This window comes from Lissotriton helveticus, chromosome 12, assembly GCF_964261635.1.
Source record: "Lissotriton helveticus chromosome 12, aLisHel1.1, whole genome shotgun sequence".
In the NCBI taxonomy this organism is placed as follows: Eukaryota; Metazoa; Chordata; class Amphibia; order Caudata; family Salamandridae; genus Lissotriton; species Lissotriton helveticus.
Window position 1 is genome coordinate 766,072,997 of NC_136073.1, and position 27,787 is coordinate 766,100,783.

Sequence of the window (27,787 nt, forward strand, 5' to 3'; positions counted from 1 at the left end):
CCTGATTCCTGAATCGATTTTATCGTAGCGCTATACTGTTAGACTGCGCATTAATTAATTCACTGTTATGCATTGCTGCCTTTGCCTGCTCACCTATTTGTGCCTGATTGTGCCGGTGCCACTGACCATTTCATTGCCATTATCATACTTGTGCCCCAATCTCGTCCTGCTTGGCTCTTGGCTTGCTGCCATTTTGTTGTTTGTTGTTGAGCCTCCCAGCCCGGCTCTCCACCCCGCTCCCGCCTCCCAGCTGCTCCTCCCTCGCCCCACCCCCCTCCACTATCCACTTATGACAGATGCTTTTGCGCGCAGCGTTCACGCGCAGCGGACGCACCCTATGCGCACCGAAGGTAAGCCCGTCTACGCCCGTCCGCGCCTGGACCGCGCCCAGCGCCAGACCCCCTGGTCCTCGCAAAACCCACTCCGCCCGCATAACGTACGACGCCGCCACCCTCTCAGCACTCAACCCCGGCCGTCTCCAAGACTGCTACCAAGCCGCCCCAGGGTACACCCATGGACCCTTCACCTGCCACTCCTGCAAGTTCGACTGCATCAGGACCCACACCAAATCCACAGACTCCCAACAGAGCTCCGACATGAACCACCTGAAGTGCATCCTACTCAACACCCGCTCGGTCCACAGACACGCCATTGAACTTTGGAACCTACTCGACACCACATCGCCGGACGTCGCCTTCCTTACAGAAACCTGGATGAACGCCTCATCAGCTCCCGACATCGCCATAGCCATCCCGGACGGCTACAAGATCATCCGAAAGGACCGCACCATCCAAACAGGAGGAGGCATCGCCATCGTCCATAAGAACTCCATCCGCATCACGACCAGTTCAGACGATAACCTCGCAGCCGCCGAACACCTTCACTTCCAGATCCACATCGACCCCAATACCATACTCAGAGGCACCCTCATCTACAGACCACCAGGACCCCGCACACAATTCAGCGAAGACATCACTGACTTCATCAGTCCACACGCCCTCCCCTCCGAGGACTACATTCTACTGGGAGACCTCAACTTCCACATGGAAAAGAAAAACGACAGCAACACCACCACCCTTCTGGACAACCTGGCTAACCTCAGACTCTAACAACTTGTTGATACCCCCACCCACTATGCCGGACACACGCTCGACCCAATCTTCACCTCCAGCAAGCACATCTCCTTCAACCACACCACAGCTCTCCACTGGACGGACCACAGCTGCGTTCACTTCAACTACAAAAAGACCACGACCCACAACCTCCCACAACCAATCCCCCGAAGAAACTGGAACAAAACTACCACCGAACAGCTCTTCACTTCGCTTCACCAAAACCCTCCTACCAAATCATCGTACCCAAACCAAGCAGCCACCAACCTCACACAATGGATCACCCTCAGCGCCGACGAACTAGCACCCTTGAAAAAACATCATATCAAGCATGGTAGCAAAAAAGCCCCCTGCTTCAACGATGACCTTAAGAAATCCAAGAAGCTATGTAGCACCCTCGAGAAAGCCTGGAGAAAAAACCCAACCACTGACAACCTGACCACCGTCAAGAACGCCATCCGCACACACCACCAACTGATCCGGTCCACCAAGAAATCAGCATTCAAGGATCGACTTGACAACAACGCCCACAACAGCAAGGAACTATTCAACATCGTCAAAGAATTTACCAACCCCACCGCCGGCACCAACGACATCACTCCCTCCCAAGACCTCTGCGACTTCCTAGCCTCTTTCTTCCACAACAAAATCGCCGACATACATAACAGCTTTGAAAACCAGTCCGGAGACCAGTCCACCCCACCCACCTCCGAACCAAAACCCCCCTCTAACAACCTTTGCGCCTGGAACCCAATCACTACTGAAGACACCATCGGCCTGATGAACTCCATCCACTCAGGATCGCCAACCGACCCATGTCCCCACCACATTTTCAACAAAGCAGACTCCATCATCGCACCACATCTCCGAGACGTCATCAACTGCTCCCTCAACTCCGCTACCTTCCCGGAAAGCTGGAAACATGCCGAACTCAGCGCCCTTCTGAAGAAACCCACAGCAGACCCCACTGAACTTAAGAACTACCGCCCCATCTCGCTCCTCCCATTCCCTGCCAAAGTTATTGAGAAAGCCGTCAACAGCCAGCTCGCCGCCTTCCTCGAATCCAACAAATCCCTCGACCCCTCACAGTCCGGCTTCCGAGCCAAACACAGCACCGAAACCGCCCTCATCGCAGCAACAGACGACATTCGAACACTACTGGACAACGGAGAAACAGTTGCCCTCATCTTACTTGACCTCTCCGCAGCCTTCGACACAGTCTGTCATAGAACCCTAATACAACGCCTCAGCAACGTCGGAATACAAGGAAAAGCATTGGACTGGATCATCTCGTTCCTCGCCGGAAGAACCCAGAGAGTCCGCCTCCCCCCATTCAGATCGGAGGCCACTGAAGTCATCTGCGGCGTACCACAATGATCTTCACTCAGTCTCACCCTCTTCAACGTATACATTTTTTTTTTTTTTTTTTTGAGAATCCTCTTCAACGTATACATGAGTCCCCTCGCTTCCATCGCGCGCCAACACAACCTCAACATCATCTCCTACGCAGACGACACCCAGCTGATCCTCTCCCTCACCAAAGACCCAAACACCGCCAAAACCAACTTACACGAAGGAATAAAAGATGTAGCCGAGTGGATGAAGAACAGCCGTTTAAAACTGAACTCGGACAAAACGGAAGTCCTCATCTTAGGCTCATCCCCCTCCGCTTGGAACGACTCATGGTGGCCCTAGGAGCAGCACCCATACCAACGGACCACGCACGTAACCTGGGCTTCATCTTGGACTCCTCCCTCTCGATGACCAGACAAGTCAACGCCGTCTCATCATCATGCTTCAACATCCTACGCATGCTCAAAAAAATATTCCGTTGGATCCCCACCGAAACAAGAAAAACGATCACCCACGCACTGGTCACAAGCCGACTGGATTACGGAAACACCCTCTACGCCGGAATCACAGCCAAACTACAGAAAAAACTCCAACGCATCCAAAACGCCTCAGCCAGACTCATCCTAGACATCCCCCGCCAAGCTCACATTTCCGGTCACCTGAAAAACCTCCACTGACTCCCCGTCAACAAGAGGATTACTTTCAGACTCCTCACCCACGCACACAAAGCCCTCTACGCACTAGGACCCGAATGCCTCAACACACTCTTGTCCTTTTACATCCCCCCCCCACACCAACTACGATCGTCCAATCAAGCCCTAGCTGCAATTCCGCGCATCCATAGATCCACCATGGGGGGGAAGATCCTTCTCCTACTTGGCGGCCAAAACCTGGAATTCTCTCACCCACCCACCTCCGCCTTACACAGAACCACCTCTCCTTCAGAAAGCAACTAAAAACATGGATATTCGATAAGTAAAGTACCCCACCCTCCCTCAAGCGCCTTGAGACCCTCTGGGTGAGTAGTGCGCTATGCAAATTTTGAACTTGAACTTTTGGTATAAGCAGAATAGTCTTAGATCAGTCTTTCTTGCTGCTATCTTGTGTAGCAAAATTACATTGTGTTAGCCCATTGAGAGAGAAATAAAAAGAGCTCATTATCTCTCACTTTAATTTCTTGAATGGCATTTTAGTTTGTGGTTGTGTAGGCATTGATTAATGTTTGTGTTTACACTGATTAGGGCTGATTCCCCTTTGGTGGGGTTTTATAAGTTGCTTATACTGCTGCTTCCACGTGTATCTTCCCGGCGAGCGGAGCTCAGCGCTCACGAGGGATTTCACACACCTGCGCCGGCAGAGGGGAAGACTGCGGCCACGCCCACCACCCCCAAGCCACGCCCCCTCTCCTCTTAGTTTTCAAAAGCGCGCTGAACCACAAGCGCGATTAGAGTCCTGTCTGCTCCTGAGGCGAAAAGCCGGGAGGTTTTAACTTGGTTTTAAATTTGCTGTTTAAATAACTGTGTGCTTTAAACTTACTGCTGCTTCCACGTGTATCTTCCCGGCGAGCGGAGCTCAGCGCTCACGAGGGATTTCACACACCTGCGCCGGCAGAGGGGAAGACTGCGGCCACGCCCACCACCCCCAGGCCACGCCCCCTCTACAAGGTAAAATAGACATGTGCTTTCCCCGGAAGCGCAGCGGGCGCGCCGAAGGCGCGCCTAAGGCAAGCCCGTCTGCGCCCGTCCGCGACCGCACGGGACCAGGGGCCACTACCCCTGGCCAAAATGAGACTCTGACATGTTGGAGCGCCCAACAACTCCATGACCTATGTCCTGAGTATGCCAAAACCTGTCTCCACAGCCTGAACGTGGAAGATACCATCAGCTGTCAGGTGTGTCAGTATAACTGGCAACTAAACCTCCTGCCAGGACTGAACACACTAAGCTTACGTGTGGGCTGCTTAACACCAGATCCATGAGGAAACATTGCTTTGATATTTATGATCTGCTCTCTGACACGAAATTCGATCTACTAGTTCTTACGGAGACGTGGCTTGATTCCAATTCAGAGCCAGACATAGTCGCCTCTCTTCCTGCTGGTTATACCCTGGCTCATCTGAATAGACCGCTAGGTAGAGGTGGGGGGATAGGGATAATATCTAAACAGCCATTGAGCTGTCAAATAGAACCTCTCGCTATCGCTGACAGCGAGATAGGAGCTTTCTCCATTAAGGTTAACACGGGGAACACTGTGAATGGCTTACTGATATATCGTCCACCTGGCCCCTCCACCCAGTTTATCTCCAGCCTGACTGAAGGCATTACGGAGACAGCCCTGCGTAGGGATATGTTTCTGCTCTTGGGTGATCTTAACATCCATCTGGACAATCTAGCAGATAAAGGTATTATTGATTTCTACCAGCAACTTCAATCCCTCCAACTATCGATTGTATCTAAAGCCCCTACCCATCTTAAAGGTCATTTGCTGGATCCCATCTTTGCCAATTGGGCAGGTGTAGAAGCCCAGGCTCCAGTACCTCTCCCCTGGTCTGACCACTTTCTAGTACCTTTTACAATAACTATTCCTGCCAGCAATGCCCAAAAGTTTTCCAACACTAAATATCTGAGTCGCAGATGGACTGCTTTCTCTAAGGCTGGGTTTGATTTCGCCCTTACCAACAGTGGCAGCCCAGGAGGGGAGGATGTTGCTACAGCATCCGATAGACTTGATGAGCGCATTACCAACGCCTTAGACAGCATAGCCCCTCAGAGCTACAAGAAACCCGGGAGTTGACCTCTCAAATCTGCCCCTTGATTCAATGCTGAACTTCGCCTAGCCAAAACTGAATGTAAGCAATTAGAAAGGCAATGGAGGATGGCCTACCTCGACCAAGCTAAACTAAGATATACAGGCAAACGCAGGGAATATCACAATCTAATTAGGCGCGCCAAAACTAACTATTTCTCAGGAAGGATTGGTGAAGCTCATAACTCCACTAAGGAGCTTTTTAAAATCTATAAAGAAATTTCTTTATGCAGCTCATCTGTTGATCCCTCCTTGGTTTCAGTGGAATCCTGTAACCGCATTGCCACCTACTTCTTCGACAAAGTGGCCACTATCTATTCCGCCTTCACAGGGGGAAAGGAGAAGGCAATAGAGTTCAGTGAAAACTCATCATTAGATGAGGGCGTAAATAGGCTAGGCAGATTTGTTACTCCACCATCTAATGAGCTTCAGCAAATCTGCCGCTCGATTAAGTCAGGTTCCCCCCGTGATCCGGCCTCACCGAAACTCCTTGGAGGGAGTATGGAAGCTTTGGAACCTTACATCAGAGATGTTCTGGATCTTTCTTTTAAAACCGGCACCGTACCCAAAAAGTGGAAGCAAGCGATTGTGCTCCCACTCCAAAAAAAACCTAATCTCAGTTGGGATAGGCTAGACAATCTTCGGCCTATTTCCCTTCTTCCCTACATGGCCAAGGTGGCCGAGAAGGTGGCCAATCTCCAACTTATGACTTTTGTGGAAGAAGCCAACCTTCTCCATCCGACTCAGTTTGGATTTCGAGCACGCCACTCAACGGAGTCTGCGATGCTTCTGGCAACTGAGACCATTAGGCAAGGAGTAGATGAGGGGCATACCATGGCTCTCATCTTACTCGACCTAAGTGCCGCATTCGACACTGTAGCACACTCCACCTTGCTACAGTGTCTCAACAATGGCGGAGTAAATGGGGTGGCACTTAGTTGGATGCATTCCTTCCTGACTGAGAAGGGCTTTCAGGTCAGACAGGGAGAACACTACTCCCGTGTGTTCAATCTCGATCAAGGGGTTCCCCAGGGCTCTGCCCTCAGCCCCACCCTGTTTAACCTTTACGCCTCCCCTGTTGCCACCATTGTAGAAAGTTATGGTATCCAACTGGTATCGTATGCTGACGACACACAGCTGGTCATCTCTCTGTCACGGGCACCCGAAACCGCGGCACTCAACTTCAGTGCGTGCATGCAGGAGCTTGCCTCCTGGATGTCTAACAACTGCCTGAAGTTGAATGGGTCCAAAACGGAAGTGCTCGTGATGGGGGGGGGGGCCCGTCTGTGTGGTCCTCAGCATGGTGGCCTGATTGTCTAGGCTCAACCCCCGTGCCGGGTCAACAGGCGAAAAATCTTGGGGTTCTATTCGACTCTGATCTGTCTTTCGCTCCCCAGGTAAATCGAGTGGCTGGTATGTGTTTCGGCATACTTAAGAGCCTACGAAAGGTCCTTGACCTACTGCCGGTCGGTGCTAGACAAACTCTTGTGCATGCCTTGGTTACTTCGAGACTTGATTATGCCAACCTATTATATCTGGGTATTACGGCTAAAAGTCTCAACCGTCTCCAAGTACTGCAAAACGCCACAGCCCGGCTGGTGCTGAGGCTTCCTAGGAGAGCACCCTCTAAAGCCGCCTTGAGATCCCTTCACTGGCTACCAATCCGTGAAAGGATTACCTTCAAAGCTTTATGCATGTGCCATCGCATCTTTGGAGGTAGAGCACCCGGCCCTTTGAACAGCCTCATCACCCCCTATAGACCAGAGCGGATGCTCAGATCCTCTGGCATGGGTCTGGCTGTTGTCCCCAGAATCCGTAAAGCTCGGATGGGGGGCAGATCTTTCAGGCTCCTTGCAGCCAAGCAATGGAACCTGCTTCCAGTTGAATTGCGCCTCGAACCCTCTGAGACCAAATTTCGTAAAGCCCTCAAAACTCACCTTTTCCGCCTAGCTCTGCTGTAACTTCCTATCCCTCTTACAGGCTCTCTCTCAGCGCGGGGACACGCCGGAGCGCGTAACCATGCGCTTTACAAAACTCCAAAATAAATAAATAAATAAAGTCAATTGTGTTTTCACTCAAATTAGTAGGTTACAGGTTTTTTTCCTACTGTGGAAAGGTTCCTTACCCATATCTTATAAAGGAATTATTGAGAATTTGAATTGGGCTAAATCCAGTTTGGTAATGGGACAAATTTGCCCATCAAGCAGTCAGAAAGGAAAATGGGGTGTGTATTTGGAGTGCTTGGAAACTTAATGACCCATTTGTTCTGTAAGTATAAAAAGTAATTGCCAAAGTCAGCAGTACCCATGCTTTACAGCATGAACAAAAGGAAATGGCAGAGCTAATAGTCTCAAATTATAGATCTATTGGCGTTGCCGATGCTTGTTCGGTCTCTGCATAACACCCCTATCCTGAGAAAACCAATGAATCCCTGTGTGCCTGAATAAGAATTAAATGACCGTTTGCAAAAAAACTCCTATCACATAAAAAGCACAATTGTGCCTTGTCCATATCTTTGTGAAAATAACTTTGGAAACAACTATCATCTGATTTCACATCCATTTCAAAGGAGAAAAGAGCTTCTTTGAGGTTCATGTGGCATAGTAAAATAAGCTACATAAGGCAAGAGGTCCAGCAAGGACTACGGGGAAGAATAAAAACAAGCAATTGCAATTCAATAGTTCTCGCACGTACGCGAGTTTGAACTGTTGACATTGCAAATAACAATGCCTTCTATTTTTGTTTTAGTTTTTAAAACATAAATAAAAGGCATTGTCATTTACAATGTCAATAGCTTAAACTTGTGTAAATGCGAGACCTTTTGCATTGCAAATGCTTCTTCTGTCTCCCGTCTTCAACTGCCACCCCAGAAGTGGACAGGTGGCTTTGAGGCTACTGGAAGCATAAAGTCGCAAGGTACTTAAAAAAAATAATTTTCTCTGCTAATTCTGATAGTGTTACATTTTGTAAGAGTTTGGGCCACATTGGGTGTCGTGCACAACTGGCGATTGTGTATAACATACAAGACACCGTGCCGCCAGTAGAAGTTTAGAACACTGCCTCCCTCTAGAGAGCTTCTTGCATGTACTCGATAACGGTCCTGGGCTGAGTGTACGTCGGACAGTGTACATATCCCCACGAAGCTTCACCCTCTCAAGCTTTTTGGCAGTCGATTACGTACCTCGGAGTGAAAGGTGAGCCAAATGCGCTATAAAGCGTGCGATTCAATTAAAAAGCGCTATTCCCCGCAATGGTGCCAAGGGCCCTAATGCAAGCAAGGAACATGTCCCCCTGTCATCTGGTTTGGTAAAAACAAGACCGCTATGAGTGGGATGCAGGGGGCCCTGTGCCTCGGTGCTCTTGCACCTGCTGCGCTATTAATAGCTTCACCGTAGCAAGAACAGAGGGCTTCCGAGGCCCCAGTACCCCACGAGTGATGGAGAACGCCATAACCGTCCGGTGTGTGCGGACCCTACAATTAGTATTCATTGTTTGCATTTTATTTTATTGTAGCATTGGTATAGCGCTTCCAGCTTGCGACCCTTCCAGTCTAAGAAGGGCGTTTCAGAGCTACCTCAAGCGCCATGCTTAGATACCTAAAACACCCTCTGATGCATATTTTGTCAAAATGAATTGTACATTTGTTTCTTCCTACCTGAAGTACAATTGGGTGTAATGCTTTAAGGAGTATGATACAAACTCTAACCTATAACAATGAAATATAGTGGTGCTGGGTCTTCAATGTGCATCAACACCACCCAGTTCATAGCAGTGCTGTGCGCTATAAAAATGCAACACCAAAATGCACGCCGGCATATTGTAGCCAGAGACGTTTAAGATATGGGCAAAGTAGGCTCTGGCCAAGGGCCCCAGCCTTTCAGGGGCCCTCTGGTAGAGCCAGCTCTGTTCTGCAGAGAGTCCTGCTCTGATACTTTGAATAAAGTTTAAACAGATGGTTTTAAATACCGTTTTCCTTACATTTATTTTTGTTTGTGATTTGTGAAAGTACATCACAGACATTTTTGCAGACAAATGTTTGTATGTTTCATACAACATTCATCAAAAATGTTTCTTTTTGATCAAAACTGGACCTCATATATGAGAAATGGGAGGGGGGGGATCACAGAGATTATTTGCACTAACGTAAACCAACAACATCGAAATTCTTACAAGTTTGGACAATCAAATTCAGCGAGACCAGTGGTCCTATGATGAATTCAATGAAGGAAGAATTCTGGCAACCCGTAAAGAAATTGTGTCAATGACACTTGGGGAGATTCTGCTATTTATGGGAAGTTTAAGTAATGTTAACTTTTTCAGGGAATTTTAAATTAGCAATGTACGTCTCGGGACACATGCTGGTAAATGCGCTCCGAGGCTACTGCGCAGTGGTATGAAGCGATTTTAAGAGCCTCAGTTAATCCAAGTAAAATAAAGAAATAAAATCTGCCCGTGCGATTGTTAACCGGTCAGGGAGACCAAGTGGAGTCGAACTGTAGACAGTGGCACTTACCTAGTACTACTCGTCCCTGGAGACCCATGATTTTCCTGCAGGCGAAGCCCAGTTTACAACCACTGTAAATCCTCTTGATGTAGTGGAAGAGAGGCTCGTGGGGAAAGACAGGCCTGGGGGGTCCAGAGGCAGCAGTGCGCACCCGGAGCCTAAAGGGGGCTTCGTCATCCAGTGCGGCCAATTTGCTGTGCCTGCTGCTCCAGGACTGGCTTATGTGCAGGCACTGATGCCACGGGTCCGCTCTGCTAGGCTCATGGTGGCCCTAGGCTGGGAGCGTAGGCAGGGGGCCCCGGAAGTGGGGTTCCGGGCGGAGCGGAGTGGGAGACCAGTGAAGAGGGGGGGTCAGGGTGTTTGGAAGTGGAACAGAGCAGGAGGCCTCAAATCCCTGCCAGGGGCCGCCACGCAAATATATATCCATCCTCAGAGGAATATTATATTAAGGATATATATTGGCGTGGTGGCTCCTGGGGTTTGGTGGCCCTGTGCAGGTGCACAGCTTGCACATGCCTAAGGCCGCCTCTGGCCGAGGTCATTGTAGTTCACGCCGAGACCCATGTCCTCGGGCCTTCCGGCGGCCTAGTGCCGGGCGGACACTGGACTGTGTCTGGGGTAAAGCAGCTGGGCCCGGCCCTCCTGGAGGAGAGAGCGCAGATAGCAAAAGGCAAGAGCGTCCAACATGGCGCGGCACAGAGCAGTGGGTGAAATGCAGTCTGTGAGGAGGCTTAACATAACTCGCCATGAGCAGTGCTCGTAAAAACTGGTCCTTAAAAAATAACCTAAAGAAATAACAACAAATCCACTAATCAAAATATGTAGGTTGGCAGCCACGTTGGCCACAACAAAAGAATGGTGTGGCTGCCATACTGAACGAAAAAGAGTATCTCGTGCTGTAGCTGCAACAATTAGAAACTGGGGAGGGGGCAGGGGGTAGCATTACAGTCTGGGAGCGGCATAATGTAGCATGAGCAGTGCTCGTAAAAACTGCTCCGAAATAAATAATACCGAACTAAACTTAAAGCATGGCGGCATGTTGTAATTATGAATGCGGGCACTGTGCTATACATAATGTGCCGCGCCCATGTATGTCAAAGCTATGAAGCGTCTGCTGTGGCTAATGAAACAAAATAAGTCGTCCTCAAAGGAACTAATAAACAAGTACAGCGTAAGTAAACTGTACTTAATCGGTGCTGCCTCGGCAGAAAACGGAAATGACATGATGGATAGCCAGCCAACAATAAGCCACATAAGAAGCGCAATGCCAGAATTAACCAATGGCAAGTGGCAGGAGAAATAACCCTCCATATGTTGTTTACTATAGGGTTTGTGACAGCGCATGCGCTGTCTAGGCTCGATCTAAAAATGTGTGCCTTAATCACAACGCGTTCAGTGGAAGGCCAGCACTCAAGCCGAAGCAATCAGCACTTGCTCAAGTGAAGCCAGCACACGCTAGCCAATTAGAAGGCAGCAAATAAGAGTGACAAAGCCAATAAATATTAAACCGTGGGCCGGGTGCAAGTCACTTGTATGGAATATCTCTCTCAGGCGACAGAGCATGCAAAGCATCCGCTGTCACTGGTGAGACCTAAAAATGAGTTGGCCATCAGAAAGTATATCTGCATGTGTTGTTTGATATGGGATACTTTCAAGGAATTTGGTGTTTCAGCTTCTTAAATCTGTTCCATCATTTGAGATTGTATTTGCCTTGGTACTTGTTATTTTAAATGTTAAGAAATGTAAATTGTTTGTAAGCTATTTTACACCTGTTTTGAGGTTTCTGTGTACACATTTCTAAATAAACTTATTTGATCTACTGAAAGGCAAAACTGATGTATTGGAAAACAAGACGGCATGGTGATTTATTTTTTCTTGCCTGAGAATGACTCTGAAATCAACAAATCAAGTCACAAGGAAATGGCGATATCTAGTCTTGCTGCTTTGAAATGCAAGTGTTTTTTTACTTGGTCTCTTATCTGAAGAACCCTCATACCGTCTGTTAAATATGTCTTGTTTTCACTTATAAAGGATATACGATCAGCGGAAAATTGATGAGAATGAAAACAATGGAGTCCTCAAAAAGTTCTGCCCTCAGCACCTGGTAAGGATTTCTCAAATTTGCACTAATGTAAGGAGGAAAGGCCAGCATCTATTACGTAAAGTTCAGTGATGCCAGATATTTTCATTCCTTGGGACCATTCCATAGAACGGAGTGACTTAATTTGAGGGTTTTACCAAAAATACTGTAAATAAAGCCTGCCAAGGAAACGAGCACCATCTTGGGTCCGAGGCACTTTATAAAAGCAGAAAGCATAATTTATTTTGTAGCACAGAAAGGTACAGTGAATGGGTAATTGAACTTTAGTTGCAGAATAAGATCTAGCTTCCTGTGGCCTGTTCACAGCTGAACACACAGTGCGCCAAACCTGCGAATGTTTATATAGGGTCTCGACGGGTTTTAGAAGAATGTTAAAAAAAATTAAAAGAAATATTCCTGAACCAAAAAAGGTTTGCATGTAATTCAAGTATTGTTTAACATGGTCCCCCATGCCTCCAAAAACAAAAGACATCCATTTGCTTTTGACGGGCAAAGAGCTGTGGACTTCCTATCGCATACACATGCTTTAATATTCATTTATTTTTCTGCGAAAGTCACATATTCCAAATGATGTCATACTTTCTTGCCAGGTTAAAGAAATCGTTCACTACCTTGTTTTGATATACAGCTTTTAACATGACCGTGGGCCACAGAAATCCGCATACAAGAAACAGTAGAGAAATATATTAAAAATTAAATCTGTGTAGCTAGCATGATGTAATGAATATTGATATGAGAATCGATTTTTAAATACATATTTATTGTGGTTTCATGAGTGCAGAAGTAAACGAAATGATGCAGCATTGCAGTCACAACGTTGGGCTTGCAGTATTTCAGGCATATTGACAGTTGAAGTGGTAATAATTATTGACAGACTATAAGGGAACGGAGGGAGTAAACCAGAATAGTCAGTGCCAAAGACATATAAAAGGTAATATGCTCAATCACTATAGAATGAGCCATGAGACAAGGGACTTGGTTGACCCATTCTGTGGACATAATACACCTAACCTGGATCTGTGCTCCATTGGTATCCAAGGTCTTGTTTAGTAGTACAAAAAGCATTGGCAAACCCTCTGGGACTTATCTTTGCCAGTTTTTTCGCCTTATAGTTGAGCATCCCTTAAACTGGGCAGCATGGTGAAAAAAGCAAACTAACAAAAATAAAATAAGGCGCTATGACGGGCAGTTGCATTGTTTTGCATGTTTTTTATTTTATTATATCCTATTTGGATCAGTAAATAGAGTAGTGCAAAAGCTTTTTTTTCTCTTTAAGAACGTGTGCATGACTAACACAGAATGCTAGGACAGAGGGAAACTACACTGAAGGCTCTAGTGGTGGAGAAAAAAAGCAATGTGCAAGAGAGGAAGGGGAGTGGGGTGGCTGTAGCAAGTCAGAACAATAGATGAAACTGCAATGTGAAGCAGGCAGAGAGGAGCACACGAGCGAGAAAGCAACAAGATCGGGAAGTACAGATGGCCAAGTTCAACATGGAGATGGTTGGGTAGAAGCACACAGAGTGTGGTGTGGAGGCTGCTGGAAAACACATGCACTCTCATGGAGTGTGTCGCCCAAAATAAATAAGTAGTGGCTGAAGAACAAGCAGGGGAAGCATAAAAATTTGCAAGTCAAACGTGATAGTAAAGGGGGTATGCTCCATGGGAGAGACAAACACAAGATTGACAAGCTAGGACACAAATAAGAAACAGGCAAATGAGAAGGACAGGAAAGCCAACCAATAGTAAGTAAAAGGTGGGCTCTAAGCGTCTGGATGTTTTGGTAAGCCTACAATAACTCTTTCGCAACAAGACATCTCTTTGTCTTGTATACTCAACCTAAAATGGTGTCCAGATATATTCACACCTGCTCAATCAATTGCTCTCTAAAGATATGAGCTTTTTCCTTGCGTAGAAGTTTCAAGGTTTGGACCACCAAATGGATATCAAATATCTGGGGTGGGAGGTTCATAACTTCCAGGTGTGTGGAATCTCAAGCCTCTTAGTAAGGAAAATGCTTATGAAGTTGGCCTGCCAAGGTACGGATTGGGAATTTACCTTTCTTTACTAGTTTCCCCAAACAACAATGAGCTGATTTTGTAAAGCTTTCATGAAGCCATTAGCTTGGCTTACCTTAAGAAGGACCTCCTGGCGGAAAGGATGATCGGGCTTAGAGCTGGAACATGGAGAGATTGCCTGTAGTTGATTAGTTTCCTAAGAGCAGTTAATGTTTAAAAGTGAACAGATGTCATCAATCCTCATTTGCTTGCCACCAGATACAAAATTCTACTTCCCGGGTCCCCAACGGAGCCCCAGAAAGCACAAGAAATGTGGGTACCGGGTTCTGAGTGATACCGTGAGACGCGTAGCACCACCCATACCCCATTCCCCTCAACCCTCCCCCGTTTACCAACCTGCATTTTCAAGGATACACCTGGGGAGAGCCAAGGGCCCCAGGGTTTGGCACAGGACAAAGGGGATGGGGGTGCGTGTGTGTGTGGGGGCCTCTTTCCCAGTGGCGCTACTGTCCCCTGGTGCCCCCAGTTCCTGCAGATTAAATTGACAAGAACATGATGGTGGGGGGGGGGTTGGGCGGGGGGTTGGGGGGAAGAAACCAAGGGAGCACCGCAGTCTCCTTTTTCCCCACATGTTTCCGGGGACCCCCATCTCCCCGGGAATAGAGTAAGACCGCAGTCCTGGAGGGTGGGTGCTTCTCCCGCCCTTGGGTTCATGTCCGGTGGGGGAGTGTACGTGCAGGACCCGGAGCCTCCCACCCACACCTGCTACAGGTAGACAGGAGAGTAGAGCAAGAAGCCAGCTCCTCTTTGGCACCCAGAAGCAATGCCAGGCTTTCTGGGAAACGTTGGGCGCCTCGGTTGCCACCAACATGGCCATACTCGGTTGCCAGACTGGGCTGGGCACCTGAAATAACAAATTAACAAAAGAATGGGTAGTTTTTTTTGTTTGGGGGGGGGGGGGGGATATACAAGAAATATGACCGCAGTTTTTTTTTTTTTTAAATGAGTGAGCCCAATTTAAGTGCATGATATCAGGTCTTTTCATGCGGTTAGCGCCGATCCAGAGAAGAGCTACCCCCAGTCACTTTTTGAGTGAACTTTTTTTTACCTTCTGTCAAAAGAAAATTGAAACATTGTCTCCTGGTGTGGAAGGGATGTCTGAAAAGTAGGCTGGTGGTAAGCCCTGTGGCGCCTGTCATTGGTACGTGTCGGTGATGGACCCATACCTCAGGTGCCTCGAGCATGACCATGATGCCAAGATCTGCGTTGATGGCCACGGCATGCACACCAAGGCCTTGCCGCTCGACGTGCAATGCCGCAACTGTCTCAGTCCCAGTCAAGAGGAAGGTCCCGGGATCAGTTGCTGAGCCACTCCAAAGGCCCAGCCTCTGAATCGTCTGGACGTTCACGTAAGTCCCACAAATGTAAAAACAACCAGAAGTTGACGAGATCTTAAACTTCGCCTCGTCCGATGAAGCCGTCTGACGAGGTATCGTCAGCATTTGAGGTCTGGCTCTGTGGTTGAACCTGTGCCTGGGTTGTCTCCATGCCTGAGTTTCCCAGGATCTGGTGCGACATCCATCCAACTCAGACAGTTTTAGGAGGTTGGCTTGGGAGGGCGCCCATACTTGTCTTCCACTGGCGGGTTCGCCTTTGGCACCAGTCAGACCCCTTGGATACATGAATGGATCCGGACCTGCGCAGATTGAGCCACCTCGACCCTCACCGGCGCATGCTCAATCAATCAATCAATCAGGTCATTTGTAGAGCGCACTACTCACCCGTAGGGTCTCAAGGCGCTGGGAGGGGGGGGGGTGCCGCTACTGCTCGAACAGCCAGGTCTTGAGCTTCTTCCTGAAGGAGAGGTGGTCTTGGGTCAGGCGCAGATTGGTCGGAAGTGAGTTCCAGGTCTTGGCGGCCAGGTAGGAGAAGGATCTTCCTCCTGTTGTCGCTCTTCGGATTCGGGGGACGGCGGCGAGGGCGTGGTTGGTTGATCTGAGGAGGCGCTTGGGAGTGTAGAAGTTGATCCGGTTGTTGAGGTAGCTCGGGCCTTGGTCGTGTAGGGCTTTGTGCGCGTGGGTGAGGAGCCGGAAGGTGATTCTCTTGTTGACCGGGAGCCAGTGCAGATCTCTCAGGTGTCCGGAGATGTGGCTGCGTCGGGGGACGTCGAGGATGAGTCTCGCCGAGGCGTTCTGGATCCGCTGGAGTCTCTTCTGGAGTTTGGCAGTGGTTCCGGCGTAGAGGGCGTTGCCGTAGTCCAGTCGGCTGGTGACGAGGGCTTGGGTGACCGTCTTCCTCGTCTCGGTGGGGATCCACCGGAAGATCTTACGTAGCATGCGCAGGATGTTGAAGCATGACGAGGAGACGGCGTTGACTTGTCTGGTCATGGAGAGGGAGGAGTCCAGGATGAAGCCCAGGTTGCGTGCGTGGTCCGTCGGTTTGGGTGCGGTGCCCAGGGCGGGGGGCCACCAGGAGTCGTCCCAGGCGGAGGGCGTGGAGCCCAGGATGAGGACCTCCGTCTTGTCTGAGTTCAGTTTCAGGCGGCTGGTCGTCATCCATTCGGCTACGTCTCTCATCCCTTCGTGCAGGTTGGCTCTGGCGGTGGCGGGGTCGTTGGTCAGGGAGAGGATCAGCTGGGTGTCGTCGGCGTAGGAGATGATGTTCAGGTTGTGTTGGCGTGCGATGGCCGCGAGGGGGCTCATGTAGACGTTGAAGAGGGTTGGGCTCAGCGAGGATCCTTGGGGTACGCCGCAGATGACTTTGGTGGCCTCTGACTTGTACGGTGGTAGGCGGACTCTTTGTGTTCTTCCGTCGAGGAAGGAGGTGATCCATTCCAGTGCCTTCTCCTGGATTCCGATGTTGCTGAGGCGCTGTACTAGGGTGCGGTGGCAGACAGTGTCGAAAGCCGCGGAGAGGTCCAGGAGGATGAGGGCCGCTGTTTCTCCGTTGTCCATCAGAGTTCGAAGGTCGTCGGTGGCGGCGATGAGGGCGGTCTCGGTGCTGTGGTTCGCTCGGAAGCCGGACTGTGAGGGGTCGAGGGATCCATTCGTCTCGAGGAAGGCGGCCAGCTGTTTGTTGACGGTCTTCTCGATGACTTTGGCCGGGAACGGGAGGAGCGAGATGGGACGGTAGTTCTTGAGGTCGGTGGGGTCTGCTGTGGGCTTCTTGAGGAGAGCGCTGAGTTCGGCGTGCTTCCAGCTCTCAGGGAAGGTGGCGGAGTCGAAGGAGGTGTTGATGATGTCCCGCAGGTGGGGTGCGAGGGCAGCGTCGGCCTTGTTGAAGACGTGGTGAGGGCAGGGGTCAGTCGGAGATCCGGAGTGGATGGAGTTCATGGTGCGGATGGTGTCTTCGGTGCTGATCGGGGTCCAGGTGCGGAGGGTGGTGGGTGGTGGCGTCGTTGCGGTTGTGGCTTGCGTTGGTTGGTTGTTGAAGCTGTTGTGTATGTCCGTGATCTTGTTGTGGAAGTAGGACGCGAGGGAGTTGCAGAGGTCTTGCGACGGTGTGATGTCGTTGTTTCCGGCGTTGGGGTTGGAGAGCTCTTTCACGATGTTGAAGAGTTCCTTGCAGTTGTGTGCGTTGTTGTCCAGCCGGTCCTTGTATGCATTTTTCTTGGTGGCGCGGATCAGTTGGTGGTGTTTCCGGGTGGCGAGCTTGAGGGTGGTCATGTTGTCCGTCGTTGGTTCCCTTCTCCAGGCTTTCTCGAGGGCTCGACAGTTCTTCTTGGAGCACTTGAGTTCGTCGGTGAACCATGGTGTTTTTCTGCTGCAGGATCTGCTGGGCGGGGTCCTTAGGGGGGCGAGTTCGTCCGCGCAGTTGCTGATCCACTTCGTGAGGTTGTCGGCGGCCTGGCTGGGGTTCGCTGAGTTGGCGGGAGGGTGCTGGCTCAGGGAGGCGGTGAGCTGGTCGGCTGTGATCTTGTTCCAGCTTCTTCGAGCAACCTGTTGCTGGAGGTGGTGGATCGTCGTTCTTCTGAAGGTGAAGTGGACGCAGCTGTGGTCCGTCCAGTGGAGTCCTGTTGCGTGGCTGAAGGTGACGTCTTTGCTGGATGAGAAGACGGCGTCGAGTGTGTGTCCGGCGAGGTGGGTGGGGGTGGTCACCAGTTGCTTGAGTCCGAGGTTGTCGAGGTTGTCGAGCAGGGTGGTGGTGTTGCGGTCGTTGTTGTTCTCCAGGTGGAAGTTGAGGTCCCCCAGGAGGATGTAGTCGGCGGAGGGGAGAGCGTGCGGGCTGACGAAGTCGGCGATGTCCTCGCTGAATCGTGTGCGCGGTCCCGGGGGTCGGTAGATCAGGGTGCCTCTGAGGGTGGTCTTCGGGTTGGTGTGGATCTGGAAGTGCAGGTGTTCAGCGGTGGTGAGGGTGTCGTCGGTGTTGGTCGTGATGCGGATGGTGTCTCTGTGGATGATGGCGATGCCTCCTCCGGTCTGGTTGTCGCGGTCCCTCCGGGTGATCTTGTAGCCCTCTGGGATGGCGATGGCGATGTCTGGGGCTGAGGAGGCGTTCATCCAGGTCTCGGTGATGAAGGCAACGTCGGGGGCGGTGGTGTCGAGCAGGTTCCAGAGTTCTACGGCGTGTCTGTGGACGGAGCGGGTGTTGAGCAGGATACACTTGAGGTGGGTGCTGCTGGAGTTCGGCTTGTCGGGTGCAGGGAAGGTCCGGATGCAGGTGAACTTGCAGGCGAGGCAGCTGAAGGGTCCGTGGGTGTGCTTCGGGGCGGCTCGGTGACATCCTGGGATGTGGCCGGTGTTGAGTGCGGTGAGGTCGGCGGCGCTGTAGGTTCGTCGGGTCGGCTTCCGTCGGTGGGGGCCAGGGGTCCTGGCGCTGGTCGCGATCCGGTCGCGGACGGGCGCAGACGGGCTTACCTTTGGCGCGCCTTTGGCGCACAATCGGCGCGCCCGCTGCGCGTGACCGCTGCGCGTTCGCACGGTCGCCATTTAAGGCGAAGTGCGCGGGTGGGCGGAGCAGCTGGGAGGCGGGAGCGGGGAGGGTTACAGAAGGCAAAAAGGGGCGTGGCTAAGCGGCGGTGGCGGGAAGGGAGGGCGGGGGGCGTCGAGGAAGGCGGTAGGCGGACAACAAGGAAGGAGGGCAACACGGAGGAGAAAACAATGTAGAAAACAGGCACAAATGCACGAAAAAGCGGGGAAAAAACAAGGAAAAACAAGTTACAAAATACAAGCACAAATCACTGTCAAAATAGCACAAAAAACCACTCGCAGCGGCGGGAGCCGGCAACGAGGCGGCGCTGAGGCAGAGGCGGCTGGGGGCACACGCAGCAGCTGGTGGCCGTGCGGCGCGGGGGTGTCCCACAAGTGGGTCACACTCACCTGCGTCGCACGGTCGCCATTTAAGGCCAAGTGCGCGGGTGGGCGGAGCAGCTGGGAGGCGGGAGCGGGGAGGGTTACAGAAGGCAAAAAGGGGCGTGGCTAAGCGGCGGTGGCGGGAAGGGAGGGCGGGGGGCGTCGAGGAAGGCGGTAGGCGGACAACAAGGAAGGAGGGCAACACGGAGGAGAAAACAATGTAGAAAACAGGCACAAATGCACGAAAAAGCGGGGAAAAAACAAGGAAAAACAAGTTACAAAATACAAGCACAAATCACTGTCAAAATAGCACAAAAAACCACTCGCAGCGGCGGGAGCCGGCAACGAGGCGGCGCTGAGGCAGAGGCGGCTGGGGGCACACGCAGCAGCTGGTGGCCGTGCGGCGCGGGGGTGTCCCACAAGTGGGTCACACTCACCTGCGTCGCACGGTCGCCATTTAAGGCCAAGTGCGCGGGTGGGCGGAGCAGCTGGGAGGCGGGAGCGGGGAGGGTTACAGAAGGCAAAAAGGGGCGTGGCTAAGCGGCGGTGGCGGGAAGGGAGGGCGGGGGGCGTCGAGGAAGGCGGTAGGCGGACAACAAGGAAGGAGGGCAACACGGAGGAGAAAACAATGTAGAAAACAGGCACAAATGCACGAAAAAGCGGGGAAAAAACAAGGAAAAACAAGTTACAAAATACAAGCACAAATCACTGTCAAAATAGCACAAAAAACCACTCGCAGCGGCGGGAGCCGGCAACGAGGCGGCGCTGAGGCAGAGGCGGCTGGGGGCACACGCAGCAGCTGGTGGCCGTGCGGCGCGGGGGTGTCCCACAAGTGCTCCACTGCCGATGTCCCCGACACCGCTGGCCCCATTCTCATCCCCAATTCCGACATAGAGCAGGGTGGGCATCATCCGACTCTGGTGCCAGCTGGAGCCATGCCATCTAGGCCAGAGCCTATACCCTATTCCAGAGGTCTTCAGACTTTTTTGCTTTGAGCCCCCGTAAGCATGGATGGCCCCCCTCCAAAACTTTATAAAAAGGATTGGGAAAGCGGTAGAGACGGGGATGCACACGGGGGAAAGACTAATTAGATAATTTCAGTGGTACGTGTTCTGTACCTCCTAGTCCACACTGAATGTGAGACATAAAACAGCAAATACATTGAACAAAACCAGTAATTGCCTCAAACATACTGCTCCCCATAATTGGGGTGTTGTGAGCCCCTCACACTCTTGGGTGCCATTGCAACTGCATCTGCTGCACCAATGATAACTGAGGCCCTTAGAAGCAGCCTATCACCTCTGTCGCTTTCACATCTTCACAAAAAAGAGAGTTTCCCAGCGACCAGAAAGGACTGGGTATCAACTGTTTATCAAAAAGGATTCCTTTCTGTGTATTTTACTTTTAGCTGGTGACCATGAGGTCTACACATTTAACTCAGTGACTTTGAGTCTGTAAAATGTGACACTACACAAGTATTCGTTCTCCACACTAAGATCTCGTTTTGGTTACTCAAATTTTATTTTCATAAAAACATTGGTATTCAATGATATCCTATTTAAAAATGCATTCAATATATACTTTGATTTGGTGCTCTGGTACAGTCTTATGCATACCCTATTTAACAATTCCGATTACGGTATCTATCTCAGAAGCACACACAATATTTAAAATCATATACTTTCATAATTGCAAATTAACTCAAAACATTTTTATACATTTCATAAACATTAAAAGTCCCACTGTCGACGCGTTTCGGTGCGTTGGTTACAATTTAGGCACCTTCCTCAGGACGGACGAAGATTAAAAGTTTTTATACTTCTTTCTAGAAAAAAGAATGCATAGAATTAATATTTTTTATACCTATTGAGAGTTACTTGTAGTTGTGGACCATACTAGTAGTGTTCACTTATTACAAAATGACTGCCCTTACTTGAAGTATAGGGATTGGTGTCCCTCTTAAATTTTCGGGACGACTGTATCTCCTTTTGATTTCTGATTTACACCACTAACATCCAGTTTTAGTGGAATCGTAGGAATCTACGAGGAAGAGTATGGAATAGTTTACCTTCCTATTGGGACTCGCAACTTATTTTTAATCTTTATCGCAGAGTCACTTACTATTAGATGTCTGGATGACACTTATTCAATGGTGTCTTTAAGCAGGTACGTCTTTCGATGTGCACCGTCTATCATGGATTATCTTGCTGTGCCTGTAAAGTACACAGACAATACTGTATCTATTCTAGATATGGATGCCTTAGTCTTTGTTATCAAGGATGTCTATGTACATACCAATTCATTTTACATATGGCGATGACGTTCAGGCTGTTCTTCCCTGCACCTCCTTGAATGGTGTCTTGATACCTACATCCAAAATAATGTAGCATTCTCTTTTACTATCTGAGTGTACATAAAACAAAAGGTTCTCATCTGCCTGCTCATGTTTTCTTTGGGAAGGTTACATACATACCAATTATTAGCTGCAATTTTTCCTTAACAGCCTGAGAATGAGGGAACGCTATCTTCTTTTCTTTAAGCGCTGTTGACCATGGTATCAGGTTTTGGGGGTCTTTTTACTTTTATCCTCTCCCAACCTGTGTGGTGGAAAATCATGTTAAGAGTAATTTATGTTGAATCGTTACTTTTAGAGTTGCTATTGTATATTAATGATGATTATCCTACCCCCTTAACTGATAACTAATGCAGTCTACTACTCCCCTTTCCGCTATTGATTTCAGATGCAGTTCAGGAGTGAGCTGGGATTTATATCTATAGTATCCAGAGCCTTTTTCTAAAAACATATCACGCTCTGTTTCGATTGTCTTGCTGTAACTTTTAAATGCGTTGCTGTCTATGTCCCCTTAATGGGGTATGTGCTTAGGGCCATTTTTTAGACAGTCGTCTTTAGATGGTAACGCTGTACTCTTTTTGTTATTATTTGTGGGTAAAATATCGGGGCTTTTCTCTATCCCTCCTATTTTTTAGGCCAGCCATCAACTGCCACCCCTCCCTTGAGCTAATATTTAAAGCAAGTTGCGAAGCTGTGATTTTACATTTGCGTGGCTCACACCCTCGGACTATAAAACAGAGTTCCCTGCTGTCTGGAATACACTCTCTATCATCTTTGGATAGCGTCCAAGCTTGTGCGTCCTTACCTTTCGGTCTTGTGAACCTTGGCCGACTACCTCGTATCAACGTCCTGCTTCTACCGGAACTGGTAAAAGCAGTCGGTCATGGGCGCTTTAAATACCCATTTCAATTATCAATTAACTACTTTGTCGTCGCTCAATTGGTATTTTTGTCTATTAATTGCGACCACCCGGAGTTCGCGCCATCTTTGTAGTCTTTTAATTTTTTCATGAAGCATTACGGGAACTACAGGATCGTGAGTTCGATCCCGGGTTTCGCTACGTAAATTCATGGTATGAATATTGATCTTCTGCTGATATGTTCTGACAAACCTTGTTGCCATAATTGTTGTTTATATTTCTTGCTCCCTACTACTTCTTACGGTATATTAAACGAACCTCAACTGTTTGCGTTTTACTGAGGGGTATGCATCGGCGCGCGCCATTTTAGTAGTTCGATTATCGTCCTAAGAACTACACCGTCAATAGATTGAACCTTGCTATCTTTTTTATAAGTAGGGACTGAATACTACGACTGCCTTAGTTATTTTACATATTCTTGATTCATCATCATTTAGAACATCACATTACACATATTACAATACTACTCACTTATATTTTATGGTGCACTGCCTATTTATCCCCCGCAGCTTTCCATATCATTTTGTCAATTCTTATATAGAGCACAGTTTACGGTCTCAATGGTGTGGATAAATATGAGTGCAATTTTTCTAACACATACATAGGTGTGTAAATTCTTATACAAAGCACAGTATACAATCTCATTGGTGTGGATAGGTGTAAATGCAATTTTTCTATCACATACATGGGTATATCTACCATTATTTCCATCGCTTGCAATCTATAAAGCAGGGAAAATCCCGCATAGTGATCACAGCAGTTAAGATGGATATATCATTCTACATGTATTACGTGCATTGCTTTGCGATATCTTTTGCATCATTTCTTGCATAAGCATTTTGAACAGTTGCTGTGTTTATATAAGTCACCCATATATCCATATCAGCATTGATTTGGGCCAAGTTGGAGCTACCAATCTTATGGCCAATAATTTCAGACATCTTGATGAACATCAAGTATTTATAGGGTGTCGGAATATATAAGGAGGATCTACAGTACTATCTGATCATTCTATCCCATTCCTCTCGACCATTTAGTCCTGAATAATATGATTTAAATTTAGACATATAAAACTGTTCTCTCTGTTTTCGTTTTTTATTCAAATCGCCTCCTCTTACTGAGATCTTAATCTTTTTCTAGAATGAACCACTTAATTTCATCCATATTGTGGTTTTCAGATATCCAGTGCTCCACCAGTGGGGCGTTTTTTCTCTGATTTCTTATTGCAGATCTATGTTCAGTAAGCCGTAAACGCATTTCGCGTCCGGTTTCCCCTATATAGCATTTGTTGCAAGGACATACCAAAAGGTACACCACATTGGTGGTACGACAATTTACGTGTTCGTTTATCCAGTGGGTGATGCCATTGATTTCCAGTTTGTCGGTCTTGATGATGTTCTTACAGTGTGAGCAAGACCCGCATGGCAGGTTGCCCCTAATTGGACCATTGCTGACAATATCTCTTTGTGTCCTGCTTTTTGGTTCTTTAAAGGTGTGCACTAGATGATTCCTTATGGTCTTATTCCTCCTATATGCATAGGTAGGTTTTGCCATCGGTGTACTCCCTGCTTTGTTTAAAATGCCCCAATTCTTATTGATCAGGTTTTTTACTTTATTGCTAAAACCGTTATAGTCTGATACCATAATGATGCTATCATTGTGGGCATTTGTTTTTGTAGATGTCTCAAACAGACTCTCACGGTTATAGTACTTATCACGCTTATATGCTTGTTTTATGAGGCGTTTTGGATATCCTCTCTGTGCAAGTTTAGTTTTTAAAGTAATTGCATGCTTTTCGTAACTAGCTCTATCACTACAGTTACGCCTGATTCGTAAGAATTGGCTGAACGGTATCCCGTCTTTTTGACATTTGGGATGATAACTTGTGTGGTGAAGTAAGGTGTTGCGGTCTGTGGGTTTTACAAACAGTTCTACATTAAGCACTCCCTCTCTATCATAGATTTTAATGTCTAAAAAATCAACTGCTACTTGACTTTTGTTGGAGGTGAATTTCAGGTTTGGATCTCCGCAATTAAGCCATTCTAGGAATGCGTCTATTTTTAAATAGGATATCATTGAATACCAATGTTTTTATGAAAATAAAATTTGAGTAACCAAAACGAGATCTTAGTGTGGAGAACGAATACTTGTGTAGTGTCACATTTTACAGACTCAAAGTCACTGAGTTAAATGTGTAGACCTCATGGTCACCAGCTAAAAGTAAAATACACAGAAAGGAATCCTTTTTGATAAACAGCTTTCACATCTTCCCCACATTACCTGACCATCATGCCAACCTTGCAACAAGCTCTCTGTCCCTTTCAAGAAAAGAAGCTCCCACGTGATATCAGTCTTTTTCTGCAAGGGTGCCAGAATGCTACATATGAAAATAAGTCCCCATGACCCCTTTTTAAAGTGAAAGTCACAACTGTAATGCAGTGTGTCCCTTAGAACCCTGGATGGACTGCTGGACCTACTTCACTTATAATAGTTTCTGCCATGCAAAGCGGGCTATCTCCTATTGCCATTTGGTAAAACAGGGTTCCCATCTTGCCACATAGCCCTCCCTGCCATCTCTCTGAGACTAAACTAAGGTGCCTCCTCTGCTTCAATTTTCCACTCCCTTGAGCCATTGATCCGAGGCTGAAAGCAACACTGACATAGCAAGTGTGCATTGGGCCCTAATGCAATGCAAGCCAAGGAGGGTGGTAAAACTGCCATGATTGGGATTTTCTTGGCTCCTCAGGCCATGGAGCCCTTGTGCCATTCTACTTGCAGCACCAATGATACTTTTTGCCCTCGAGTGTTAGAAAAAGCAGCACGGGTGACCCGGGCTCAAATACTAGAGAGGACCTTGGGCCCCCACAGCACCGTTTTCATTGTAAGGAAGCCATAATTGTGGGACTTACCCCCTTGTATCAGTACCTGCTACACTGATTGTGTGATGGCCCTTCAACACAAAAAACCCTTATATACCACAACCTTCTTAGGGGGCATCTCTCTGAGGAAGTTGTCTGTGTTCATTTGTAAATCAAAGCATGAGCCCGCCCCACATAGTGCCCCCTCTTCTGGGCCATATCTTTGGCACTACCCATGGATCGTGTTCCTTATGTGTTCCTCTTGTGCCATTACTAATTAATAATGACCTACATATTCACAGTGCTTTCTGTCACAGGCTGGGACTTCATAGCCCTACATATGTCAATATTCCACACTGCGCCAACTAGGATACAAATGGCTCCCGCTCCCTCCCCCATCAACTGAGATGTCCGATTTGGCACAATAAGATAATTTGCATTTTTTTGGGGTAGTTTTTTATAGTGCAAATTTGACCTGAGATATTGCAGCGCTTTACATGACCACAAATTACATTACACAAGGTCACATTTGTTCGTAGGCACGGGAGATTAAGGGAACTCTTCTTCTTAGCCACCTCTTTGACCCTGCCACCACACTCAATGACCCCAGACACCGTTTCTATACTTTACACTTTAAGTCTGTTTGTAAATGAAAACGGCCTAGAAATGTGCCGAATAAAGAAGGCCACACTTCCAGGCCATCTTCATTTACACTTCTTTGTTGGGGAGTGCAGTCACGGACCCCTAGGGGGGCACGCCCATTAGTTTGAAGACGTGTGCCCTATTCCTACAGGGTAGGACTTTGGGATGAATGTGAGGAGACACTGGTCCCTGAAGAATACCAGCCCCTAGCTCTCAATGAGGACACCGATGTGAGGATTTGGCGAATGCTAGTGTACTTGACTCCTCCCCAGATACTGATTTGGTCTCTCCTCCTACTGTGGCTACAGAGGAGGGAGGCTCATTTGCCATGGTGGTGAGGAGGGTGGCAGAGGCCCTGGACCCTCAGTTGCCCTTTGTAGCTCTCAAGACAAACATCTTGATGGAGGTGCTTCAGCCGGAGTTACCCCTTCCGAACTACTTCTCCCATTTAATGAAGTCCTCATGGATGTCCTACTTGGGGCCTGATCCAAGCCCTGCACCTGGGCTCCTGTGAATAGGACAAATCCTGGTACGGTCAGGAAGCCAGATAGTGGGCCAGACCTCCCCCTCACCTCCTCCCATCAGCTTCCAAGCCTCTTTAGTTTGACCTCTAACCATCATCGAAATCATTAAAACAGGGCAGTAAAAACAGTGATATAACTCATGGAGGGGGGGAACAAAAGGAAGGGAGACCACAACGAGGAAGGTAGAGTGAGAAGGTTATTTGTAAGTAGTTGTAGCAGCACTTCAGTACAATTAATTTACAATGACCATAACACACAAAGTGAGCACTGGGCGTGCTAGTGATAGTGAGCGGCACAGTTACACAAGTGTGAAACGAACAGCATGAACGGCAGCAAGTGGTGAAAGGAATAATAATGTGGTCAAAATACAAAGAATTGTGTACAATGTTGGTGTTTTAGGATTCAGGGTAAATAAATTGACCACAACAGCGCCCAAGTTCTATGCTGAGTAGTCGACGGCGTTTCAACCTGATCACCTGCACCACCTGAGGTCAATAATATCCGCCTGCTGAGTTCTCCAAATTATCCGTGGCTACTCCCTCCTCTTTGTGACTACTCACTACAACAGACTGACGGAGCACCAAATCTCCCTACTCTGTCAGGAAGTGGCGTTTCTCTTGGCCAAGGGAGCCATAGATAAGGTGCCGGCATCAGAAGTAGGTTGTTGTTGCTATTCCTGCTACTTTCTAGTGCCCAAGAAGGATGGAGGCCTTAGTCCTATCCTCGACCTGTACCCTCTCCTTTTCTTCCTGAAAAGGAGAAATTCAGAATGCTCACGCTCCCTCAAGTCCTGTCTGCCCTCGACCCGGGAGACTGAATGGTAGAGTTGGACTTGCAGGATGCATACTTCCACATTCCCTTCCTGCCTGCCCACAGACGTCACCTTCGGTTCACGGTACGCCATGAAGTTTCAGTTCACTGTGCTCCCCTTTGGCCTTACCAGTGCCCCTTGAGTGTTACCCAAGCTGATGGCAGTGGTTGCAGGTCATCTGCGGAGATCAGGGGTGCTTGTCTTCTCCTGTCTCAATGACTGGCTGTTGAAGGTGGCGCGCCCCAGGAGGTTGTCTCCCACCTTCAGACTAAGACGAGCCTTCTGCACTCACGAGGTTCACTATAAATATGCCGAAGTCACACCTTAACTTGATTCTTGCTTTTCTAATGTGTGCTCCCTGTATGCCACCTCATACCTGCCCTCTTAGGCTTTTTACCATCAAGACAGCCCTTCTGGTGGCAATTACATCTACCCAGAGGGCATGTGATCCGCAAGCGCTGTCATCTCAGCCTCCATACGTGTCCTTCTTCTCACACTG

General features: G+C 48.6%; 1 protein-coding gene across 3 annotated transcripts in view; it reads left to right on the plus strand.

Moving 5' to 3' along the window:
- Nucleotides 1–27,787, plus strand: part of DCAF8 (DDB1 and CUL4 associated factor 8) — a 317,296-nt gene that overhangs the window by 78,929 nt on the left and 210,580 nt on the right. For all 3 annotated transcript variants that reach the window (XM_078670069.1, XM_078670070.1, XM_078670068.1), the window contains one exon: nt 11,806–11,878. In XM_078670069.1, the coding sequence (XP_078526195.1) occupies nt 11,806–11,878 (73 nt within the window). The remainder of the gene's footprint in view (nt 1–11,805; nt 11,879–27,787) is intronic.